At 45.0% G+C, this 25,631-nt stretch overlaps 1 protein-coding gene across 3 annotated transcripts in view; it reads right to left on the bottom strand.

Annotated features, from left to right (window-relative positions):
• The window catches only part of LOC147899915 (DNA repair protein recA homolog 3, mitochondrial-like), a 72,094-nt gene that overhangs the window by 6,818 nt on the left and 39,645 nt on the right, over nt 1–25,631 (bottom strand). For 2 of the 3 annotated variants that reach the window (XM_087376854.1, XM_087376855.1), the window contains exons 2-4: nt 23,891–23,939; nt 23,384–23,607; nt 5,295–5,382 (exon numbers count right to left, since the gene is read on the bottom strand). In XM_087376854.1, the coding sequence (XP_087232980.1) occupies nt 5,295–5,382; nt 23,384–23,607; nt 23,891–23,939 (361 nt within the window). Of the gene's footprint in view, nt 1–5,294; nt 5,383–23,383; nt 23,608–23,886; nt 23,940–25,631 lie in introns of all 3 variants that reach the window. The other variant, XM_087376856.1, reaches the window with a different exon arrangement.

Genomic DNA, 25,631 nt, shown 5'->3' with positions numbered 1-25,631 from the left:
CTCGTCAAGAAAAAGATGACAGTATAAAGGCCTAGAGGCCTGAAATAAAATTGTGAAAACATGAGATGTCCCTGAGGCATAAAAGGTGCCGAATGCTGATGTAGGGACTGATCTGAAACCATGGATCCAACCACTGATTTGCATCAAGCATGGACTGTATACGACAGTCATAAGTGCATGCTAAAACATTCAGTCTCCCCAGGTTGCGCTATGGCTGAACTTGATGATGTCCATTGCACAGGGGTAGGACCGCACTGATGCATAGGTTTCCTCCTGCTGAGAAATGATTTGCTGATCGAAAGAGATCGTGGTGATAACTGGATCCAAGGGAGGTGCAATGCGGCATGACTGAGCCGATGCTAGAATGCCCTCAAGACTGATGTGCTAATCTGTACTGCTGAAGGGAACTGAGCCCAAAGTATGCTCTATGTCAGATGTGAAAGCATCAGTGATGGATGCTGGAATGGAATCACCTGAAGAGCTGGATGCACTATGGCATATATCTCCGTATGCAGTCACTCAATTTGAGATAGAAGAAGCTCCAAATCGGCGGAATCAAAAGCTTTCTGGGCTGCAACGGAGAGTGAATGGAACTCTGCAAGGAGAGCTAAAGAGGTGATGAAGGTGCCTCACAGGAAGGGCTTGTCGCCTTGATGAAGCAAGGGCTTGATGCCTTGACAAGGGCAAGGGCTTGCTCTCTCTCTAACAAAAAACTCTCTCAATGGAAGATGTCTTGCGGAAGGAGGGCTTGACACTCATGAAGGGAGTGGGAGCACCTAGTGCTCTGATACCATGATAGCTGAAGTGAGAGAGGGAGAGAAGAAGAAGAAGAAGATATATTAACGTCCACAAGAGACCTCGCGGGTCTATAGGACACGATATAGAGGAGTGCACATGATATAGATACCTGTACACTAATTGTATTGACAATGAACATGAAGATATACATGGGAACCCCTTAGGGTTAGAATTAGGGTTAGGTTACGGTTTGCCCCTATGCCCTATGTAGATGGTGCAATTTACACCATCCTTAACAGGGGTCCACTCTTATTTCCTTGCTGCTGATTATATGACCAAGGTACTCCAATTCATTAGCCATGAATGTGCACTTGCTAACCTAGGAAAAGAGTTGGCGGGTTCTAAGTTCTTCAAGGACTTTGTTTACATGCATTAGATGCTCCTCCTTAGACTTGCTGTAGTTGACTGTTGAGTATATCATTAACGAAAACAAGAACAAAATTATAGAGATAGGGCTGTAGGATCTTGTTCATGAGTGCTTGGAAGGTTGTTGTAGCATTAGTGAGGCCAAATGCCATCACCTTGAACTGATATAGACCACGTTCATTTTTTAAGGCTGTTCTTGGCTCATCCTCCTCCTTCATTCTTATTTGATGGTAGCCTGTATCTTTGTAATGTACTTGGCTCCTCTCAACTCATTCAGTGAATCATCAATTCTAGAGATAGGAAACCTGTTCTTAAGAGTCATTTTATTCAAATCCCTAAAATCAATGCACATCCTATATGAGCCATCCTTCTTCATGACAAAGAGAACAAGGGAATCAAAACGAGACTGACTGTGTGTGACGAAATCCCTGTCCAAAAGCTCCTTGACTTGCTTTGCTACCTCCTCCCTTTCAGCCCTTAAAAGCCTATAGGGTGGTTTATTTACTGGTTTTGACCTTGGCTCAAGGTTAATTGCATGGTCCACATCCCTCTTAGGAGGTAGGTGGTGAGGAAGATCAGCAACAAAATCTGAAACCTGCAGCAGCAACTCGTGCATGTCCTTAGCGTCCACCAACAGTCCATTGCTGTCCTCTGTTTCAGATAAATGTGCAGCATAGAATCCACAATCCCCCTTGAGGTCCCTTGGTAATTTTCTAGAGGATATAGCTGTCAATTTACGAGGTTTGAATCCCATAAGTGTGACCTGTTTTCCAGAATGCAGAAACTTAATAGACATCTTGTCTAAATGCATAGAGAACTCTCTTGAGGTCCTCAGCCATCTCAGCCATTCACAGCCCAATACATATCAATAGGCCCCATATGCAGGACAAGTAGATCTCCAGTAAAGGCATAGTCCTCAGAAAGTTCAATTTGAGCTGCTTGGCAACATTATTTGCTGATGGAGTGCTCCCCATTAGCCACTTCAATTTTAAGACCATGATCCAATGTAGATGGATTCGATCTTACTGTTTGGACAGATTTGGGTTGATGAAGTTATGGGTGCTTCCACTATCCAACAGAATGTGGACAGGTCTGCCATTATTCATCCCTTCAATCTGAGAGTTTGGGCACCTCTAGAGCCATTATAGCCTCTGGAGAGATGCTGTACTAGACAGACTGAGTATCCCAAAACACTTCATCATCCTCAACACAAGAGTTACCTTCTGAATCTCTACCAACATCCACGTATATATCAACAATTTCAACATTCCACTGTTGGCATATTCTTGGGCAATTGGATTGGTAGTCTCCACTGATCATGGAGCTCTCCCATATAGAACTACCGGGGTCAAATGGAAAGGTAATCTCCTCTTTGGATCCTTGAATGACCTCATCATCATCATCCTTGCCATAATTCTCACAATCAAGATATCCAGAATTTGCTACTCAATTATTACAGCGTATATCATCATCAATCTCAAGTATCATGCTAACTTTTGACCTGATTTGGCTTTGCACGCACTCGATGTTCTGGGGTCCATTTCTCTCCATAAAGATAGCACAGATTTTTTCTTTTCCTATCATCAATGAGGGCATGAGATAATTGTTTTATCATATTGTTCTTCTTATCACCTAGACCATCCTTAAAAGGCTTTGTATGCCCCATGTTGCTGCCATACAATGTAGAATACCTAGGGATAGAAGAGGTCCCAGATGATGCAAGACTAAATGGGCCTAGATTGCCAGATGTCCATTTTGTAAAGCCACACTTAGATGATCCCTTTTACCCCTTCTTGGGATTCCTTTAAACCATTTGTCCCTAGGCACGATTCATAATTAGGAACACCTAGACCTAGGCCTTTAGACCCACCTAGTCACGCAAATCACCCTCATCGATGACCTTCACATAGAGTCCCTTTGAACATATACATAAAGCACAATGCAGATTATTTACAATTGTTGGTCCTCTAAATGGAAAATGCCAACTGACCTTTCCAAGGTCATGTTACCTCAGCTTGAGCATAACAGCTATGGTCACTAGAGATCTCCACCTTCATTTGAGATCTTGTCGGATATGTTGATGCAAGAGCAAATGAGAAGCCCTACCAACACTAATGCACATAGTCATGAACATGCATTCTTAGCGAGGACTAGTAACACTAATGCACATAGTCATAAATAGGCATTCTCAGCAAGAGGCAGAAATTCTCAAACAAGAAGAGGAAGAAATCAACCCAAAGCTTCACAAGCATTCTTTCTCATAGCCTTGGCAGGCATTCTTTTAGTCGTCATCAACATGAGCACCAACATCAAAGGTCCCACCAATCAAAGAGGGACATGGAATCCAAGACGAAAAGTTAGCTCTACCTGCTTTGGTCATGACATATTCACTGACCATGTTCAAATAAGTGACAATGTGAAATGAGACATATGTGTCAGGGGTCGTGCTATGAACTTTCCAAGTACAATATCATGTGAAGTGCACCTCTTCCCATGGATCATATACCATAAATTGTAGCCTCTCAAAACCAACCCACTCAATCCCTATGAGATCCACTCCCCAAAATCCCCCGCATATAGTGCTGCTGATCATAAAAGAGGAGTGGTTGTTCGTGCACATGCTGCAAGTGGGCCTAAAAACACTCTCCAAACTGAGCAATAGGGCATGTCATCTCATCAGTCTGGCTTGGACTGCCACCTTCGTGCTGAACCGGGATCTTATGAAAATGCATCCAAGGTACATGTAAGATGTGAAAATGCATGTGCCACGAAGAGTGAATGACTCGCATTGGACATGTGTATCACTAATAATCTTGGTTGTCTCAAGATTAAACCTTATATTCCGACTAACATAAAAAGCCTCTAGAGATGCCATGCGACTCTATAAACCTACCAAGAAGCCAACTCGTCAACATACAGCCTGAGCAATGTGGCGGACAAGGTGCATCCCTACTTCATGGGAATAAAGAAAAGAGAGAGAGAGAGAGAGAGAGAGAGAGAGAGAGAGCAAACAAGAGGTCATGAGACAATTTTCCATAAAAAAGAATGCTAGAAAGATCTCAAAGTCTAGTTTCATCTTTTGAGTTAGGAGAAACATAAACGATTATGTCAAGGCCATTAACAACTAGAATGGCAATCATCTGTGACTCAAATAAACAGTCCAAAATGAACTGAGACAAGACAATGATTGAAGAACAATGGTTGGCTGTCCATGATGATTTATCTACTCATGGCAATACGTAAAGTGGGCCCCCCTTCCAAAGAGGGAAGAGAAGAGAGGTGGGGGGGGTTGAAAGTGGAGAGAATTGGAACATGTGAGCAAGAATGGTTTCGATATATGCAGCAAGTCTTGAAATGTGCCTTACTCAAAGAAACATGTTTTGTTGTGACTATGGAACCACATTGTGGTCATTATTAACAATGAGGTCTTATCTACGAACAACACATACTAGCCCTACTAATCTACATATCCCTACCCACTCATGATTTACTTGGTGAACTAGTAGCAATGACTACCTAGAATGTGTGGAGGGCCACTTGCTCTCAAATGTAAGGGCAGAACTGGACATACCACAACCCCTCAAGAAAACAAGAGTGGGGATAGCAGCTTGAAAGCAACCCAAGTTAAACATTGCAACTTGGCTAGTAAATAGAATCATAACGTCTTCATGGCTAAGGTGGGGAGTCTTTCATGAGAGGACACCCTCCACTATACTTGGAAGACAATACAATACAGCAACGTATAAGGGAAAACCACTTCTTCAGTTTTTACATAATTTCCAAAGTCTTTCTTCTTTCTAGTCATCCGTTTGTGATTAGATTTACTGCAAACTTGTTTTCTCATACATACTATCAAAATCTCCTCAAGCCCAAAGAAAAGGTGGGGGTCACCACGATTCCTAAATCAATCAAATTCACCGTCCATTCATAAGCATAAATTTTGAAAGTTCACAAATGCAATGTTTTTGGGATGCTCGTTCTAGTACATTACTTATCAGTTTGTCACCAGTGACTAGCACAAAATAACCCACAAAAGTGGCTACCTCAAGAGATAGCATCAATGTAGATAAAAACTAATCCGTTTCTTTTAACACCTTCTAAACAAAAATAGAACTAGAATACTTATGCACCTCCATTTTTTTGTGCTTCTGCAATGATATGTAAAGACAATGTTGTCTTTCCACTAGCCTCCGGCCCATAGATCTCTACCACACGACCCTGAAAATCACATTGGAAAACGATCGATAAATACGGCTGCCAATTGAAAAGGACTTGTCAGTCTAAGCATAGTTCGGGAAACAGAAACATGAAACGGGAAAAACAGAAACGGAAACAAAAACGTAGCATTTTTGTGAGGCTGAAATGGGGAAACACAACATCAGCAAGGGGGTTTTCAGATTACATTCAGCCCAATGAGCACACACACATATAGAAATTAGAATGTTACATCCTACGGCCTACCTATGACTTAAGCATAGTGCATAGTACATCCTACAAATGTAAAATGATTGAATATTTACTGCTGAAGGAAGGCTGAAAGAGAGGGCTGACAGAGGGGCTGAAGGAGTGAGGCTAGTTCGAAGGAGGACTGAAGGAGAGTTTCAAGGATTGGAGGCTCAAGGAGGGCTGTAGGAGTGGAAGGAGTGGATGGGCTGAAGGAAGGCTGAAGAGCTTGAAGGAGTACAAGCTGAAGGAGTGGAGGGAGTGCAAGGGAGGGCTGGACAAGCTCCAAAGGTCCTCCCAAAGTCAAAATTGGGGGAAAAAAAAAAGGCAGTGGCAAATCACGATGAGGAGGATACAGGGCAGTCTGAAAAGGCCATTTCAGATGGCTGAAACGTTTCACCACCCCCCCCCCTCCAAAAGAAACGTTTCAGGTGTCATTTCTGAGGGGGGAGCGCCGTTTCTGTCCAGAAACGTTTCTGCTGGACCGTTGGGGCAACATAGCCTCTAAACGCATTGCAGTGTTTCAGCGTAACTATGTGTCTAAGCATAAATATAATATCAAAAGCAACAAAAAAGAACAACATGGGCACCTTGCATCTTGTCAATGCAAACACTTAAATGGCATGGTCCAATGAACACCAAAAGATATTTGAATTTCACGAACATGCCTGCATGCTATGATGGCTATCAATAGATATTTCCCTGAACCATTCGACTTTGACAATGAAACTGACATCAAGATTGTCTACATGGCCAAGACAAAATCAAGTCATCAATGTCAAAGGTTATGGGACAATGCCACACATGCGACCCCCATCTCCGTCATCGAAGACAGCCCAGCCAGCTCTGGCCGGGATGGCCCTGGAACCGGAGAAGAAAGCCCACTTGAACCACGGATTCAGACACCTGGACGGAACTGCCGGCATGAATGCCATCGAAGTCAACATGAGGAAGGACAATGACTGCCACATGTAGGCACACCATGGATGGCTGCCACGTAGGCAACACATATCATATGCGCCTGCTACATGGGAAGTTCAGTACCCACCCCCACGGGCTGGTAGGCCTGAGGGGGGCAGAGGGCAGCCTCTATATTTATAAAGGGCAATTTAGGCCTCACTTCCATCCATTTCCAGCAACTAAAACCTCATAGGCATGTGGCAAGGAAGAGAAGAGACCAGCAGATTGTCACCTCACTTAGTACAGCACTTTTGGCTGTAGTTAGGTCATCCCTAATGCTGTCCACGTGGAGCCTAGTCCATGTTTGTGGAGCTTCATGCAAACACCTCGCGCTGCCTATATTGCTGTCTTGTTTCCAGACTTTTGGAGCTTAATGCAAACACATGGAGCTTGTTGTAAGGGATATTTGACAATAGTATCATATACAGAAACCCTATCCCGCTTTGAAGTGGCGAGGTGTACGCTATCCTAGTACCTCTAACATGGTATCGAAGTCTAGAGGATGTACTTCAATTTCTCTACTCCAACAATGATGAAGGAGTCATTTTCCATGAAGGAATAAAAGTCCGGCATCAAGCAGCAGTACCTTTGTCAAGTTGCAGGGTATTGTGTATTTCAGTTTATGGAATTTCCTGCTATTCCCAGCTTCAAGAAGAATGACAAACTAGACAGAAACAATTTACCCACTTTAAAAGGTAGAGATATGGAGCCATCTAATCGCAAGGAAGATTTTAAAAATGACTATAGGCATGGAGCTGAAGCCCAAGGCAATGGTTAACACCACAAGCAAGAACGTTGCAAACATTGATTATTGGGATGACAGTTGACTTCGTGATTCCCCATCTCTAGCTTGCGGGGAAGGCCTTCTAAGCTTGGATAACATTCAAGGGTGTGTAACAGACCAGAAGCTCTATAATGAAAATTAACTTCTACAATCCTTTGTATGCCTTGAGGATGGAGGGAGGGGAGCCAGTACATGACTATCTCACAAAGGTGAAAGTGGTCAAGGATCAACTAGTGCCAATTGGTTAGAAGATACATATCCAAGCAATGGCAATGCTCCTATCGTTCAAAAATGTTATCGAAGAGCTCAAAGACCTTTGTTACCGAGATGGGGGGGGGGGGGTGTTATGTTTGTGTAATGAGGGGGAAAAGAGGCCTCGTTAGGGGTAATCCTAGGGCAAAGAAGGGACTTGAGAGGGCTAAAAAGGAGATAGTAGGGAGGACGAGGAGGAGAGAGGGGCCCATACATGCTGACTAGGATGAGGACCAGCAACACTAACTTTCTTTCTTAACGATGCCAGCCCTCACCAAAGTGACTATCGATCAAGATCATATCCTTTATCCTCAGACCGGTGGATTTGGTCCCCCAAATAGCATACAAAGCTTCTAACAATATGATGGACACTTGACTAACTAACCCAATGATGAGTTCCCCCCCTGGATCTCATTATGCTAGGCTATGTGTACCCTTCCACCGAGACAACACGGTGTATTCCTCTACTTGTTATTCTTCTCTCAGACATAACCTTGGATGCCCACTTTAGTGGCTCCAGCCCTTAGCTTTTATTGTGTTTGTTTTCCTTTGGTCACATAGACCTTCCATCTTTCGAAGACTTTTACTAAAACTCTCTCTCTCCCTCCCTCCCTCCCTCCTTGCCCCCCCCCCCCCTCTCTCTCTCTCTCTCTCTCTCTCTCTCTCTCTCTCATTCTGGCTTGCTTCAACTCCATTCTCTCGTGTTCTCTCGCTTCCATTTCCAACAGTCAAAAGGACTTTAATACAATCATCTCTCTCTCTCTCTCTCTCTCTCTCTCTCTCTCTCTATTTCGATACCTGAGCCTCCCCTCTGCTCAGGCCCCCCCTTCACCCTCTCCGCCTCTCTCTCTCTGACATAGTCTTTTATACAGAGACACATCAGAGTCCAGAGCGCCCACTACCAGTAGTAGGCGGGTATACATGGGAGTCTGCCTATAGAGATGAGACGAGGGATACTGGAGGGGTTCACATTCCAGGTTTCTCTGAATCCGGATTCGGCACATGGACAGCCAGGATCTGTTTATTGCAGTTTGCTACTTCCCCCCCAAGACCTCCCGCTTTGCCAGCGATATTCGAGGGGAGGATGAGACATCCCCATTTGCTGCTCTTTATCAATCCATTGTTGACTTCTCTAGCCACGGAGATATCCTCCTAGTTGGGGACTTCAACACGAGGACAGGCGCTCGTCAGGCACCACTCCTCGACTTCAGGGATGATTCCTCTCTACTGCCAGACATTGACCTTGAGGAGGCAGATATGCTACGAGTTCCAACTGACAGACGAGGACCGTTCACATCTTATGGGTAGGCCCTATTAGACCTCGGCAAGATGATAATCTCATTACTTATAATAGTCTTGACAGATGGCCCGCATTAGGTGGCTTCACGTGCTTTCCACATGGGGGAGGCTTCAATGTTATGGACTACATCATGGGATCCCCTACCTTCACATCTCGCATCACTAACTTTACCATATCACCTCTCCCTCCAAGGGCTGATCATACCTATCTTTTCTTTAGCATTTCTACCCCCCGCCACACAGTACTTTCTACCCCGTTAAGTTCTTACTCCACCTACCATGATATATGCTTTGATCACGATCACTCACCTACTTACTCTGGCCGTCTATACATACTTCTCACATACATTGACTTTATACCCCTATTAGAGGACCGTGCTGCCCTAGTCACCCGCTCACTACACGAGGCTGCTCTTCACACCTTCCCCCACACCACCCGCTCCACCCGTCCACCACCACCTGGGACCATACCCTCTAATAGCTGGTACGATGATGAGTGTAAAGCTTTACGCCGTTAGCTCAGATTCGAAACCAAAAACAATGTTCCGAGCAAACCAGATACGCTATGCGAGTACCGTCAACCGGTACACAAGAAGAAACTTGACTTTGTGCACCGGAAGGAGGAGGAGCTACTGAACATTCTGTCTAATAACAACTCTAAGGAGTTTTGGCGGAGATTTCTACAAGGACGGTCCCCCTCACCACTCACTGACACTCAGGTGTGGTTTGATTATGCACGCACACCCTATGATATCCCAAATCAGCCAGTCCTTAACCTATCACACATGCGAGGCCCCACATCCTACACCCTCTTCACTAAGGGGGAGTAAAGGATGCCGTAATGAAACTTCATAATGGCCAAGCGAAGGATCATGAGGGACTATGCACTGAGTTCATTGCATATGGGATTAACCTCCTAGCCCCGATCTTAGCAAAGCTATTCAATGAAGTTGTTTGCTTGGGGTTTCAACGCACCTGGACCATTAATACTATCTCACCCATTCACAAAGCAGGGGATCCCATGAGCCTGGGGAACTACAGGGCCAATATGATTGGACATGTCATGTCCAAGATTTATGCATCAATACTTGATTCTGAGATCAGCAGATTTGCAGAGTGTCGAGGACTTAGCGCAACAAGACAGGCCGGTTTCAGGCGGGATCATGGGACCATGGACCACATTATCGCGCTCAGATGTATCATCGAGGATGCGAGGGCTCGAAAGCAGAGGGTTTATTGTTGCTTTGTGGATTTCCGCAAGACATTTGATACAGTTCCGAGAGCCAGCCTCATACGACGCCTAAAGGATTTGGGTTACGACCAGGAGATCATTTGGGCTGTCATGGCACTTTATGAGCAAGTTTCAAGCAGAGTCCAGACAGGATCTGGATGGACAGACGAGATCATGAGCACTATGGGGATCAAACAAGGGTGTCCATTATCACCAACCTTGTTTGGCCTCTACATTGACGAGCTCGAGACAGTGATGCAGACACGGGGGGGGTAGGTTGCTCTCTCGTGGGCACACAGATCCACATATTGCTTTACGAAGATGGCGTGGCTCTCCTGTCTTCCTCAGCAGAGGAGCTCCAAAGATACCTTGACGCACTACAGTCCTTTTGTGAGTCTCATGATTTGAAGGTCAACCTGGGTAAAACCAAGGTTATGATCTTCAATATGTCTCAAACCGTCATGCACCAGGAGCAGTTCGCATTTAATGGGTCCCCTGTTAAGGTAGTTTCATCATACACTTATCTTAGGGTCATCTTTTCCGGACCCATCTTCACTATGAGACCCGCTGATAAGGAAAAAAAAGGAAAGACAACCAGAAATTATGTACTTCACCATGTCAGATAGCTGAGACTTCATAGGGATCAGCTGCAATGTGGGCTCGTAGATGATGAGCTTATGAACCAGGTTCCAAAGCATGACACACACCATTAAATTTTTCATCCATCCCATTACATTGGGGATAATAGGGACTTGCATATATGTGTTTAATATTCAGCTTTCCACATAATAAATCCATCAATTCACTCCTGAAACCTGGACCTCTATCAGAAAGCAACTCCAATGGCACACCAAATCTACAGCAGATATCCTCATACACAAATTTACATACAGTTTTCGCATTGACAGCCCGTACTGCTCGTGCTTCAGCCCATCTCGTCAAATAATCCACAGCTGTAAGCACATAACAATTTCCCCTGGCTGTCATGGGTAGAGGACCGATGGCATCTATTCCCCATTTCTCAAAAATATTATAAGCAAGCATGATATTTCTGAGTTCTTGATATAAGATTCTCTTACTCCTCTGCTGACACTGTAAGCATGACCTGCACCAATGTCTTATGTCTCTCTGGAGGGATGGCCACACATACCCTTCTGTAAGTATTTTCCTCAGCATGATTTTGAAAGCAAAATGTCCTCCACATACTCCCTCATGATTAGGTTGTAGAATATGAAAAACTTCCTCATGCCAGGGAATTCTTCTAAGCACTAGATCAGCCCCTTTCATGTAAAGAACATCATCTATCAGACAATAAGAAGTACAGCTTTTAATAAATCTGTATTTTCTTTGTTTCGGAACTTCTTCAGGCACTTTACCAGTTAACAGGAAGCTTTCCTCACAAGCTAATGTCTCCCTTCCTTTGTATAAGGGCTCCTGCACTCCTATTGCATCAACATAAGCTGCTGTAATTTCCTGCGCAGCATCATGTGCATTTACATTCTGACCTCTTTCAATATGTTGGAGTGTCCAGGCATCCAATCGATTTAACAGTTTCTGCACCGCGCTTATCCATCTCTTCAAATAAACATGCTTAACCTTCCAGACACCTAAAATTTGCTTCACAACCAACAGAGCATCTCCCTTAATCATGAGTCTCTTTATACCCAGACTAATGCATACTTTCAAACCTTCGAAGAGGGCTGCATATTCAGCTTCATTATTACTGCTGGCTTCGAGCTGAATTCCCATTTTCCAAATCTCCTTTCCTCCAAGATCATAAATGACAATTCCTCCTATACTTTTATTTAAACTTTTTTTGTAAGATCCATCAAAGTGTAAAACAAATGCATCCTCTAGTACTTTTTCTTCATTCATGTCAGTGTTCTTCTCCACATCTTCAACTAAAATAGGTCCTTCCTTATAGGTGAGGAGATCAGCCAAGGAAGCTCTAGTACAGTTCTCAACCAAGAAGGTAAAAGAGTACTCCTGTAACTCTACTATCCATTTAATCATGCTCTTGGATATGTTTGTACTATTCAACATATGAGGCAATAGTGAACATGAGGTAAGAACCACAAAAGGCCTGGACAATAGATAAGACCGAAATCTCCTACATGCATACAAGAGGCTAGCCAGGACCAATTCAGCCGCTGAATACTTCCTCTCTACTTCACTCTTCACCCTACTGGCATAATAGACTGGCCTCATATATCTGGAACCCTCTCCCTGCTGCAAAAGAATAGCACCAATAGCATCTGGTCCTACAGACGGATTCACATAAAAAGTCCTGGAATAATCGGGTGGCTTTACACTTGAAATGAGTCAAGGATTCCTTAACTGCCTCAAACACCTCTTCACTCTCTGTTATCCATTTTAGAGGCTCAGATTTTACCACCTGCTGAAAAGGATACAAAATCTGAGATAACATATGAATAAATCTCGATAGATACTTCACCTTCTAAAGAAGAGTATCCAACTGCTTGGTATTCTCAGGAGAGGACAGCAGAACTAAAGCTTTTACTTTACTTGGATCTGGCTCAATCCCATTCTCAGATACAATATGCCCCAATATTTTAATGCTGGTCTGAGCTATTTGAGTCTTCTTAGGATTTAATTGACCACCATTATTATCAAACTCATAAAATACATGATCCAGCTTGCCACAGTGCTCCCTTCTTCCACTGTAGACACAGCATTGAGATCAGGATTCAATGATTGCTCAATCAACACCTGGGTTGATTCTTGAGAACATTTGGGCTGCATTAAAACCTCGATAACCTCAAACCTATCCACCTCTTCCTCACCGAACCCTGCTGCCCCCACAAAATCTACCTGTGAATCCTCATCTACCAAATCCACCAATGCTATTGTTCCTTCATCACTTTCTGAAGTCACCGAGCTCTCATCCTCACTGGTGGTTTCACTTCTCTCTTCCTCTTCACTTGTTGAATCTGAAACTTCAGCCCTGCTTACCATATCAAAATTCAATTTCTTCCCATTCGTATGTACAGAAAAGATTCCTTTCTGCCAATTCTGAATTGCACCTACCTTCCTCAACCACGGCCTTCCAAGAATCAAAGGATAGGCTCCCAACCCCGCAAGCATCACATGACAATCAACTCGACATGAAACATTGAATGCCTCAACCTCCAAGCCAGGTACTATCCCTAAATTCTTCACCTTGAAGTGGTTTGCCATTCTAATGCGATAACTAGAGAAGCGGGATATCTTCAGTCCTAATCTCTCTACACAAGCCTGGGTAATCACACAAATATGTGCACCCCCATCTATATAGGCCTCTCCAAAACCCTTTCCTTTATGCCAGGCTTCTACAGCAGGTAAAAGATCTAGCTACTTTGAAACAGACATCAGCTTAATTGTACCTTTATGAGAGTTCCTCTTTGCTGGATTTACAGCTCGCCTCCATTCTTTTTTAAGCTTTGGGCATAGACCAATCATTTGGGTAAATGTAATGTCCGGTTTCCTCGCTCAAAGATCTTCCACCAAATCATAATCTCCCTGCTTCTTCCCCATGGGATAATCTCCAATTCTGTACTTCCTTCTGGGCTTCCTACTCTTCTTCTTTTGGTAGGTCATCATCTCCTCAAACTGCTTCCCCTTCTTTGCACTCGGACCAACCTCCTCTTCTCTATCTCTCTTCCCTAATGGCATGACATCTTTAACTTCCTCCAACTCCAACAAGCCAAATGTAACTGCCATACCTTTCCCTTTCTCTTTTGCAGTGGCTTTACGGATTCCAGAGATACTAGGCTGACCTGCATCTTTTACTTCTACACTATGATCATTCACCCTATTATTTAATCCTGTATTTCTGGCTTCACATGAGAGAGAATTTCAGGCACATGCTGAACCATTGGCATCTCTTGCATCATTTGTGACAATCTTATCTACTTCCTCTCCTTCTCTTTTGCTACCCTGAGAGCATCCTTATAAGTGACCAGCTCTTTACATTCAATCTTTATCCCAATCTCCGGCTTCAGACCAGCAACAAACCTATCCTTTTTTATGACTCTGGGAGCAACTTCAGGTAATAAGGCCACCTACCATTTATTCCACAACACAGTGAGCTTACCGACATACTCATCCACTAACTGAGTCGTCTGTTGCTGCAATAAACATAGCTCTCTCCAAATGCCGTCAAGATCTCTAACACACATAAACCTATCCAGGAAAGCTGTCCTCACCTTTGGATAAGTCGGGTTTCTGTGAACACCCTGATCATCACGCATCCTTGCATAGAAAGTCTACAGCCAAGTTCTCTCTTCCCCCAACAGACAAAAGGATAGAATCTGAAGAAGGATTTATGGAGCACCCTATAGGCTTTTAAGGGCTGAAGAGCCCGCCTCTACAATGCCTACAGGATTTGGGTTACGACCAGGAGATCATTTGGGCTGTCATGGCACTTTATGAGCGAGTTTCAAGCAGAGTCCGGACAGGATCTGGATGGACAGACGAGATCATGAGCACTATGGGGATCAAACAAGGGTGTCCATTATCACCAACCTTATTTGGCCTCTACATTGACGAGCTCGAGACAGTGATGCAGACACCGGGGGGGTAGGTTGCTCTCTCGCGGGCACACTGATCCAGATATAGCTTTACGCAGATCACGTGGCTCTCCTATCTTCCTCAGCAGAGGAGCTCCGGAGACACCTTGACGCACTACAGTCCTTTTGTGAGTCTCATGATTTGAAGGTCAACCTGGGTAAAACCAAGGTTATGATCTTCAATATGTCTCAAACTGTCATGCACCAGGAGCAGTTCGCATTTAATGGGTCCCTTGTTGAGGTAGTTTCATCATACACTTATCTTAGGGTCGTCTTTTCCGGACCCATCTTCACTATGAGACCTGCTAATAAGGAAAAAAATCAGGAATTATGTACTTCACCACGTCAGATAGCTGAGACTTCATGGGGATCAGCTGCAATGTGGGCTCGTAGATGATGAGCTTATGAACCAGGTTCTAGAGCATGTGTCTTTGTATTAGGCCCCGAGACAAACCCCCCACAAAAACTGACTAAACATGGATCACACAGATTCAAAGAGAGCCAAAAGACTACACAGCCCGAAACAGATAAACTTAGAACTGAACTTCCCCCCAAAACTCAGAGAACAGTCAGCCTCAGAATACTATGAACCCACAGCCCACACTCCTAAGCTTCCATCAAGAACAACAGCTCGTAACTCCCACAAAGCTGCAACAGCGCCACCTCCTCTCCTTCTCTATCAGTGCCCAGGAATCTCCCACTATCAAATCAGCATAAGATCACAACCATGTCAAAGAGGCTTCCAATTCCTTTAGGATAGCTTCTCTTCCCTCACAAAGCAGAAGATCAGTGATTGACGAACATCTGCAGCAAGCATCAATCTCCCTTTCTTCCACGAAGAGTGCCCAGCTCCTTTAGGACAACCATCATCGATGAAGGTCACGTTGCATTGCCCTTAGCCTACAATTTTTTCGTCCCTCTATCTCTTGCATATGGAATTCTGTCGCTAAGATTACTCCATGCTGCATCGTAGCGCCACCAACAATCCTTTAGATGATCTTAGCCAGACCATGCATTCTGTGCATCAGCTCACGTGCAAACGACGACCGTCCTGCCTGTGTGGTAGCCATGCTCAGCCAACTACAAACAGCTAGCTAACTCTGGAGATCTCCAGCGCCAAGGTCTTCTCAGCGCACACAAGCTCACAAACTCCCTTACGTAAAGATAACCAGCAGCGTCCACAATAGCCCTTCTCTCCCATTCAATCTGAATTCACCACGTAGCTGTAACCCCGGAGCACCCAGAGCTTATCCTTTCCAAACCTGGAGTCCCTTTGTGCCAAGCATGCAGTCGGAAATCCCCATCCCATCACGTACGTAGGCCTTCACTTGATGGGTGTGTAGCCTTCTGCTTTCATCTACGAGACTCCTAGTTACGTGCATCGCTTCCTCTTTACTTCAGAAATTCTAGATTTCTCTACACGTGATCGATTGCAATCCAGAAGCTCTACATTCCTTGCTACGTAGCCACCTTTGCATGAGCAGGATGCCTTCCCAATCAGTCCAGCCACCTCAGCCTAATTTGCCACCTCATCAGTGACATTTTACCACTCTCAAGACATTTCCCCCAAATCACACACCCAAGCAATGCCCCACAATCCAACCTTTACGCACACCCTTACCATGCAAGCATTTAATGCTTATTCACCCACAGACTATCAAACAAACCAATCCCGACACACCGGAAAATTATTGCCCTCATACACATAAGGCTCGGGACAACAATCACAAAGACCACATGTCATCCCTTAACAAAACACCTTCGCACATTGGATATCATGCTCTTGATTACCCTCGTGCAACCACACTGCATTATATCATATCCCATGAAGTCCCTACAAAACATAGTTTATTGTCTCAAAAAACTATACATTAGTCCATCATGCTTGTGAAAGAAAATCCACAAATGCCAAAAGCCCACACCTACCCTAGATGTGTACAACTATGTGCCTACCCACAGCTATATACAGTGCTCAAAAACTTCATACATGTTTTGTCCTATCACTGCGATACATGCACGTCTGAGCAGAGGATATGCTTCATTGGCTAGACTAGAGAGGCAATGCTTCCGCTCTCACTTCAGGATCCACGGACCAAAGTGTTGCTTTTTGACTCCTTCGTCCGCCGAGCAAGGATGTATGGCAGTCCATGCTCGGAGCTAGAGTTGTCGGATACAGAGTGGGTCAAGATGGAGCGGCTACACGTTCTCATGTTATCACGGATGATCCATGGTAAGCCATACGTTCCTCACCAGATCATTCAGGCGGAGTTCATCCCCATTACAGCTAGATGCTGCATTTCAGATCATCACGTATCTGTACCGAGTCGAGGAGTATGGGGATTACACCTCTAGGCGTAGCAGGATACCATGGATAGCACTGTGCTCTTCTATGGCACTTGCAGCAGGGGGAGACCAGAGGTGCAAGCACGCACAGAGAGATGGTTTGAGGAGTAAGGGCTCCACATGGACAGACTACCTCCATTCCAGTACAGCATGGATGCTCCGTTCTCTCCCCTCCTATCACACGAGATCAACCAGGTTATCCGTGAGGATCAACTACAGCTACACACATTCCGGACTTGGTTAGGCCCGAGTGATCTTCCGGTGAAGCTGGGCTTCTACAGCGATCACTTCTTACATATCACAGCAAAGGGTCGTTTCATTGATCCACCAAGATACACGCGAATTCACCTATCCCACTCGCTGAGGATCTCTCTTGGGCAGTTTCGAGTCTCTTCACACAGACTTCGTATCGAGAGCCGCAGAGCAGAGCGGTTATCCAGAGAGAGGCACATATACACACTGTGTGACATGCAGGAGGTTGAGACAAAGGAGCATTTCATCTTCAGGTATCCTATTTACTATGAGATCCAAGGGCCTTTCTACTGCCTCTTCAAAGATAGTTATGGGGTTTTGGCCCATCTCCTCTCCTACCCAAACCAACAGTGTTTGGCTGGTTTCATTCATGAGGTGCTTAGACACCGTGAGAGGATTGCAACCTCAGTCGTAAAATACAACACAGACACTCTCATTTCTTTATGCAATCGCTAGCTCTCTCGTGGAAACTCACGCTCATAATTTACTGCAAAAACACTCATAAGAGCTCTCTCTCTCTCTCTCTCTACACATAGCTAGGGCCCAGGACAACATGTCGGGCTGGACCCCCCCGAAGGTATTTTATTTCTTGAAGAGAGAATCTGTTACAAGAGTTCAGCGTAGAGCTCCCTGATACATGAAAAAATCCAACGTGAATCCATATTACAAGAGCTTCAAGCTCATTTCAAATTGGCAACATGCCACTTGTCTAAAATCTAGACTAAGTCCTATTACATGGCACTAAGGGCAACTCTGGAGTCTTCGAAGCACTTGGTCACACGAACCGCCTCCTAGACTCTGATTAGGCTCCTGCAGCGCTTAGGAAAATAACTCTTCCTAGTACAATTAATTAAAGCGCACCACCATGGCACCCATTAATTGTCAGCGCTTTGCATGCAAACAACACATTGTGGACTAGTTCTAGTCACAGTGGGCGTCCCCACTGAACACATGTGCACACATAACAAATATATAAAAATATATATTTATTCTCTGGTTGACCGAAGTCAACGCTCTTGATCATAATTAAGGAGCTTTGACCAAGGGTCGAGGCGCCTTAATTATAGCCAAGTCTCTCCAACCGAAGTTGGCACAAATTGGTTAACCGTGGTTAACCCTCTTGGTGCATGCCAAGTCTCGTTGACCGAAGTCAACACTCTTTGACCGTAGTCAACTCTGTAGTTCTCTGGTTAATCATAGTTAACCCTCTTGGTAATAAACCAAGTCTCCCTGGCCGAAGTCAGGTTTACTTGACCAGAGTCAAGTATCTTTGACCGTAGTCAATTCTTTGACCATTAAAAGAACTCTTTGACCATAATTAACACATATAAAACTCTTTAATTATGATCAAATAAATGGTCAACTGTACTTTGATTTAGGATATTTACATTGTGGTGACAGGATACTCCGAGCACGGAGACAGAAGCAGACTTCTTCCTCGACTGATACCTCTTAGAGCTTTATCACGGAGTTCTTTCAGTCAGATCACACAGACCCCCACAAGACGAGACCTCGACATGACCGTGACCCGGAGCCTATGGCCCGACAACTCAGAGAGAGGGTTGACACGATTAGCCGCTCACTCCACAAGGCTGCCCTTCGCACCTTCCCATACACCACACGCTCCACTAGACCCCCACCTCTTGGTTCTATGCCTTGCAATAGTTGGTACAATGAGGAGTGTAAGGCTTTTCGCCGACAACTCCGACTCAAGGCTAAACACAGCCTTCCGAGTGAACCAAACACGATACGCGAATACCGTCGTCTAATACGCCGTAAGAAGCAACATTTGTCCGCCGAAATGAGGAGTTACTGAACATTTTGTTTAGCAACAACTCCAAAGAGTTAGATCATACTTGGAGACATCCCCTCCTTATTTAGGATCGGAGCCCGACTGACGGGGGTCACAGTGGCCCTGGTTCAACGTAGAGTTACGACTAGGAGACATACCAAGACTGCACCCTTGAGGGACCGACAGCGCTCTATTACTGACCTCATGCCTCCACTGCCTCATCCATCCTGATGTCCTGCTGCTGATGATGAGGATGATGATGATTTTGATGATGTTGATGATGACGATGATGCTGAGATTGATATATAGTCGACTATCGACATGATTATGTTGTACTTAGGACTTAGTACTGCCAGTTTGCCTATTTTGCATTCTGCATTGGTGTGGATGCTCGTTTAGTAGCTCCACTACCACAGCTCATTGTATAAGTTTTTTCACAGTCTCATAGACCCATCGGTCTTCGGAAGACTTTAATAATCTCTCTCTCTCTCTCTCTCTCTCTCTCTCTCTCTCTCTCTCTCTCTCTCTCTCTCTCATAGTCTCATAGACCCATCGGTCTTCTGAAGACTCTAATAAAAAGTTTCTTTGTTTCTTTTCTCTAGCCCGCAACGCCGCCTAGCTCCCGCAGCAAGTCTCGCAACAGCAGGGGGGTTGACGTCCAACATAGCCTCAAGCTTAGCAGAGCCCTTGGCTCGGTCTGGGGTGTTAGCTTCAACAAAGGGGTCCCAGATTGCACAGGTCTTTCCCAACATGGAGTTCCCAAAGATGAAGCTTTTCCCATCGACTCCAGCTAACAAGAAGCTATCCTACGCTGCCATGGCGTCGACACCTTCTCCTTATGCCTTGACTTTTCACAGATTTCAAAGCAAGCTTGATCCACATGAGCGGATCTACTTCCTACAACAAGAACTCAGAGATGCAAAGCTCCGCATTGCTTCCCTAGAGAAGACAGTTTCAGAAATGAAGAATGAAGGCAGACAAGAGGTAATCCAAGAAGTCCTACTATCACAATATTAACATTCAAAGGCCTATCTTTCTCTTTACAATCACGGGCATAGGCACATATTTTCCTCCCAGCAAGCTTACAGAATCTCCATTTTTTACATAAAGGCTCCTGCTTGCAAAATCCCAACGAGCCCCAATTCCCTAGATGGATCTAGTATGCCACATGTCTACATTTTAGGGTATCTCCTAAATGGATCATTTACACCTCTCTTGGGATATCATTGAAATCATTTGCCCCTTGGCACATTTAATGCATTTATACCCCTTAGCCTTAGATCCACCTAGTCTAGTGCCATATCACCCTCACCAAGGACCTTGACTTTAATTCCTTTCTGATCGCTTACGTAAAGCCCAAACAAATATAATACGAACATTGATCCTTTAAAGAAAAATGTCAACTGACCCTTCCGAGGTCATGTTGCCTCAACTTGAGCGTAACATCCCTTCCCTCATCAGGCATCAGCGTCCTCGATGATAAAGTCTAGGAAAACTCTCCGTAACTGGTATACGGATTCCCAGGTACCTTCTTATAGAGGTAAACCATGCCATGCAACCAACACCGTGGGTATCTTCCGATTGCGTACTTGCATTGTTCCTCGGTCCAGGATTCTTGTTGGTTTGCGTCTTGCATTATCCTCTATCTCCTAAAACAAAACAACACCCTCGATTAGTGAGTCACCTGTATGCAAAATTTTCTTTAAACGAGAAACATGAAACACTGTGTGCACCTTATAACCCTATGGTAATTCTAATTTATAGGCCACCTTGCCTATTCTTTTTAGAATTAACCACAGCCCACAATATCGGGGTGATAACTTAGCACACTCTCCTGCAGTCAAAGACTTTGAGTACGAAGCAACTCTGAGAAAAATTGTTTCTCCTTTCTTAAATTCTCTTTAACCGATCTGTTTTCATCCGCATACGCCTTAGTTCTATCCATAGCTTGGCGGATGTTAGCTCTCGCAAATGCTAGCATCTCCCGCATCTGAACCACAAAGTTCGCGGCACTAGGTACTCCAACTGTAGTTGGATTCGCTGGTCTATAACCATAGTTCAGCTCAAACAAACTCAATTATGTAGAGGAATGTTTTCTATCATTGTAGGCAAATTCTAACAATGGCAACCACTTGTCCCATGTATGTTGCTGGTCATACCTGCTCCGTCTAGGTCCATGTTTGGTAGCATGATAGAGTCGTCTCAGAAGTCCAGGAGTGGTGCCTGGCGCGTGCTCGTCCTGGCGTTGAAGTCCCCAACAAGGAGAACTTCCCCGCACGCTGAAAGATCTGGAATATCCTGATGTAAGGGTGCATATGGCCCTCTCGTGCCACTCTGGCGAAGTGGGATGTGTCTAGCGGGAAGTAGCATATTGCTATGAAAAGGTCACAGGCGTTTGTGCATCGGATCTGGATCCACATGAATCGGGAATGTGCGTCCTTCCTCTCAATGGAGATGGCTCCAGCGAGGGAAGACTTGTACAATACTGCAACCCCACCTGATCCTCGGACTCCTCCTGTATCCCTTGTCTCATCCCTGAAGACTGACTCCCATGTGTAGCCACTGACTATCAGTAGTGGACGCTCTGGGCTCTAGTGTGTCTCCGTGTAAAAGACTATGTCTCGTCCTGTATAAGACTCCGAGAAGTTCCCTGGGTCTGACCATAAGGGTCTGACCATAAGGTACCATTACAATTCCAAATGGTGCAGTCTAGGGTCTCGGAAACCTGAGTCTCATAGGCCCCATCCCCCTAGGGGGTACGGGTGGAAGCCCGACAAGTGCCGGTCAACAACCTACCATCTCGGACAACGGCCCATTTCCCCTCCTTGCGAGCAATATCCTGTTGCTGCAGAAGAACTCGTCGCTCCTCAATCTGTAGTGGTGTCAAATCCTCGTCCATGGATAGGGTGGGATGCTCTCGTAGAGCGGTTCGGCGTTGGAGTGTCACTAGTCGAGCATGTGAATCTCTGAAGCGAATAACTAGGGGCTAACTCTCGGTTGGGATCTCTCCCAACACGCCATGCTCCCTCTATGCCATGGTCGGGGACCCCCATGGTGGTGGTCACATCCTCCATGGGCGTCGTAGTGGTGTTGGTGCTGTCTCGCCTGATCCCTCGTATCCGGATGTTGAGGGCCTTCGAAGCCCTCTGCTGCTGCTCCTGTATGGCGGCTGAAACGGTTGCCTTTTGTGGGCTCCCGTTTCGCCACGTCCACCCATCTAGTCGTCTCTGCTATAGCCGACTGTATCGTGACTATCTGTGCCTCCATCTCTGTGACTGGGGTCCCTCCAGGCGCTGCTCCGAGGGTCCCGAGCTCCTCTCGAAGCTGTGTGATGTCGTGCCTGAGTCCCTGGATAAGGGCGCCTTGCTCGTGTATAATGCGGGCCTGCTCCTGGGTGTATCGGGCCTGCTCCTGGGTGTGATGTGTCAGCTCTGCTTGACAGGCCCGGATGCTGTGTATCTCACCCAATAGAGAAGAATGCAGACCTGGACTGCCACGAGGGCAGCAAACAGGTCACCATGTGGCAGCATGAATTGCCCAGCAAGGAGGGCTTGGTGAGGCTGCATGAACGGTGCAGCTAGAGGACTGGTGGTCTTGGAAAAAGACATCCCTGGAAGCAGGAAAAGGCCCAAGTTTGGGCTGAAGGAAGACCAAACAAAGGGACTCAATGGTGCGAGATGGGCTACTTATAGGCCCAGGTCAGGTCATCCTGAAGCAGCAGGCCTTACAGGGGTTGGTGGTCCAGTACGGGCTCACTAGGTCAGGCACAGGTCGGCCTGCTGGTTTGCTGGTAACAGACTGCATGGGCGCTCAGTCGGCCCATCTAGAGGGTGGGGGGGCACACTAGCCCTCCCCTATATAAAGGGCACTTGGCCCTTATTCTACTCAACCAAACAGCAAGCCACTGGAACTCAGAAAGAGCATGCAGCAGCAAGCAGAAGGAGGCACTTGTAACAACCTACATAGCCGTATTTTGAATACCAGACTGAACAGCAGAGTGCTGCAAATGCGATAACATAGAGGGAACTTTTACATCTGTAAATAACCTTCGAGATCCATATGTTTCCTTGAGCTTTTTTGTGTGCAAGGGGAGAGACTAGATGTCTTCCCCTCTCCTAAACAACTTATACCAACTCAACTAATCGAAGTGACAGGATAGGTGTTATGATCTCGCACACATTCTTGGCTCAAATCTCTCACATAGATTTTTATTGCAATAAGAGACCCAAAAGAAAAACAAATTCAAACAAAGGAAGAGGGAGAGAAAATTTGTACAGAACTTAGATTATACTTACCCTGGGCAAGCCACCAACACCAAGGGCAGCATCAAGGACTAAAGATCCAGTGGAGATTACAGGAACGTCCCGTTTTTCTTCGTCTCTCCCCAACCACATGACAGTATCGCTTCCAAAAGTGCCAGAAATCCGAGAGAGAGTAGCCTGCAAAGCAGCAGCTTTTTCGGAAACTTTTCCTGCTAGGGAAGTGGGGCTTGAGGATGCCTTGGATTTCTGTTTTCCACCTGCTCATGAAAAAAAGGACATTGGTGATATGAGTGTTAACGAGTATAAATGTGGCTCTACAGAACATAATATGCATGCAGTACCTGGAAACAATCTATGAACTCGTCAGTAAGAAAAGCAGGGATCTGATCTGTGAGACTAGCAAGAAGGACAGACCAGGAACTCTTTTACGTTAACCACAACATTGTGAGATTTCATGCCTCAACTAAACAAGCGTGGACTCTACCTCATAATTACGAAGGCATTCACAATGTATAGAGTATATATAAAGGGGTTACCTACTTCTAGAAGCAAAGCCGCACCTGATGTTCGGAAGTGTCCGCCTCCAAAACTGGATGCCAAACAGAATAGCATACGCGATCCATCAGAGATCACAATCAAACATGCATTTTGACTGATGAAGAAAAATTAGGTGTACTATATGATTTACATGATCATAGAGACACGATTGTTTATCTTTATGTTACTTCCTCAACTTGCATGCCTATAAGTGCATGATAGGACCCACATACACAAGTAAAACAACATGTATAGATGAGCCAAGAGAAATATGCTCAAGTCCATGCTGTTGGCCAGTCCAAGCCATTAATAATAGATATCCATTAAACTCATATATAAACACGTATATTCAAGCGTGTATCGCTCGTAATGCCTTATTTGATCAAACGTAGAAACTCAAAACATTGATGTGTGTGTGTGCATACATAGGTATATATGTATATTCACGTATATATGCATCTATATACATGTTTACACACACACAGCTCTCTCTCTCTCTCTCTCTCTCTCTCTCTCTCTCTCTCTCTCTATATATATATATATATATACATACATACATATATACATGTATACATATACATTTACATATATACGCATACATACATACATACATATATGTATGTATGTCTCTCTCTCTCTCTCTCTCTCTCTCTCTCTCTCTCTCTCTCTCTCTCTCTCGGATGAGTCAAGTTTGCTCCTCGGCATTGTTGCTACAAAGTTTAAAAAAACCTCTCTCTGTGTGTCTAAGCCATCCTTTCCCACCAAGTTTTATAAAACCCGTGTGGGTCTTGATGGTTGAGGCTCCAGTTCAGGCTCCAGTTCATGTCGTGGTGAAATGTATGTATGTATGTATGTATCTCTCTCTCTCTCTCTCTCTCTCTCTCTCTCTCTCTCTCTCTCTCTCTGATGAGTCAAGTTTGCTCCTCGGCATTGTTGCTACAAAGTTTTAAAAAACCTCTCTCTCTCTGTGTCTAAGCCATCCTTTCCCACCAGGTTTTATAAAACCCATGTGGGTCTTGATGGTGGTTGAGGCTCCGGTTCATGTTGTGGTGTGTGTGTGTGTTGTCCATTCCTCGAAATCACTTCGGATGAGTCAATTTGGCTCCTTGGCATTGTTGCTACGATGTAAAAAACATCTCTCTCTCTCTCTCTCTCTCTCTCTCTCTCTCTCTCTCTCTCTCTCGTACGTACAAAAGTACTACAACAATCTCATAAGCTGAAAGGGACTAAGATATGGATAGCCAAAGAACTCACAAGAGCTCAACTGAAGGATAAGGCGAAGGAATTAGCAAAAGTTCAGGCTGTGAGGAAGGACGGTAAATGGGCAGTCTATCGTGAAGGAGTAGCACTCATTAAAGAGTTTAAATCAAAACCAAAAGACTCTCAACCTTAAACTGATGTATGGCCAGCTATATCTACATATGTTTTATCTAGGTTATCACGTAGCTTCTTTATATAAAATGGAGCTGCCTTTCCACTCCGAGCTGCCCTGTGCCCTCCCAAAGCTGATGTACTAGTTGGTTTTCACGTTGTCCCATAGACCTCTTGGTCTCCCGTAAACCTCTGTGTGTGTGTGTGCGTGCGCGCGCGTGTGTGTGTGTGTCGAGTGTGTGGTTCAGTGTGTGGTGAGCGACGGTGAGTGTAGGCGATACCCTCCTAGGATATCTTCCCCTCCGTTTGTACGTCCATACGATCGCCGTACGGACTCTCCCGGTGTGCAGGACCGTACAACTCGTTCTTCTTC

This window comes from Dipteris shenzhenensis, chromosome 7 (genome assembly GCF_047967505.1).
Source record: "Dipteris shenzhenensis isolate YYH24624 ecotype China chromosome 7, Dip_SZ_1.0, whole genome shotgun sequence".
Taxonomy (NCBI): Eukaryota; Viridiplantae; Streptophyta; class Polypodiopsida; order Gleicheniales; family Dipteridaceae; genus Dipteris; species Dipteris shenzhenensis.
This window is presented reverse-complemented; position numbering and strand designations above follow the sequence as displayed.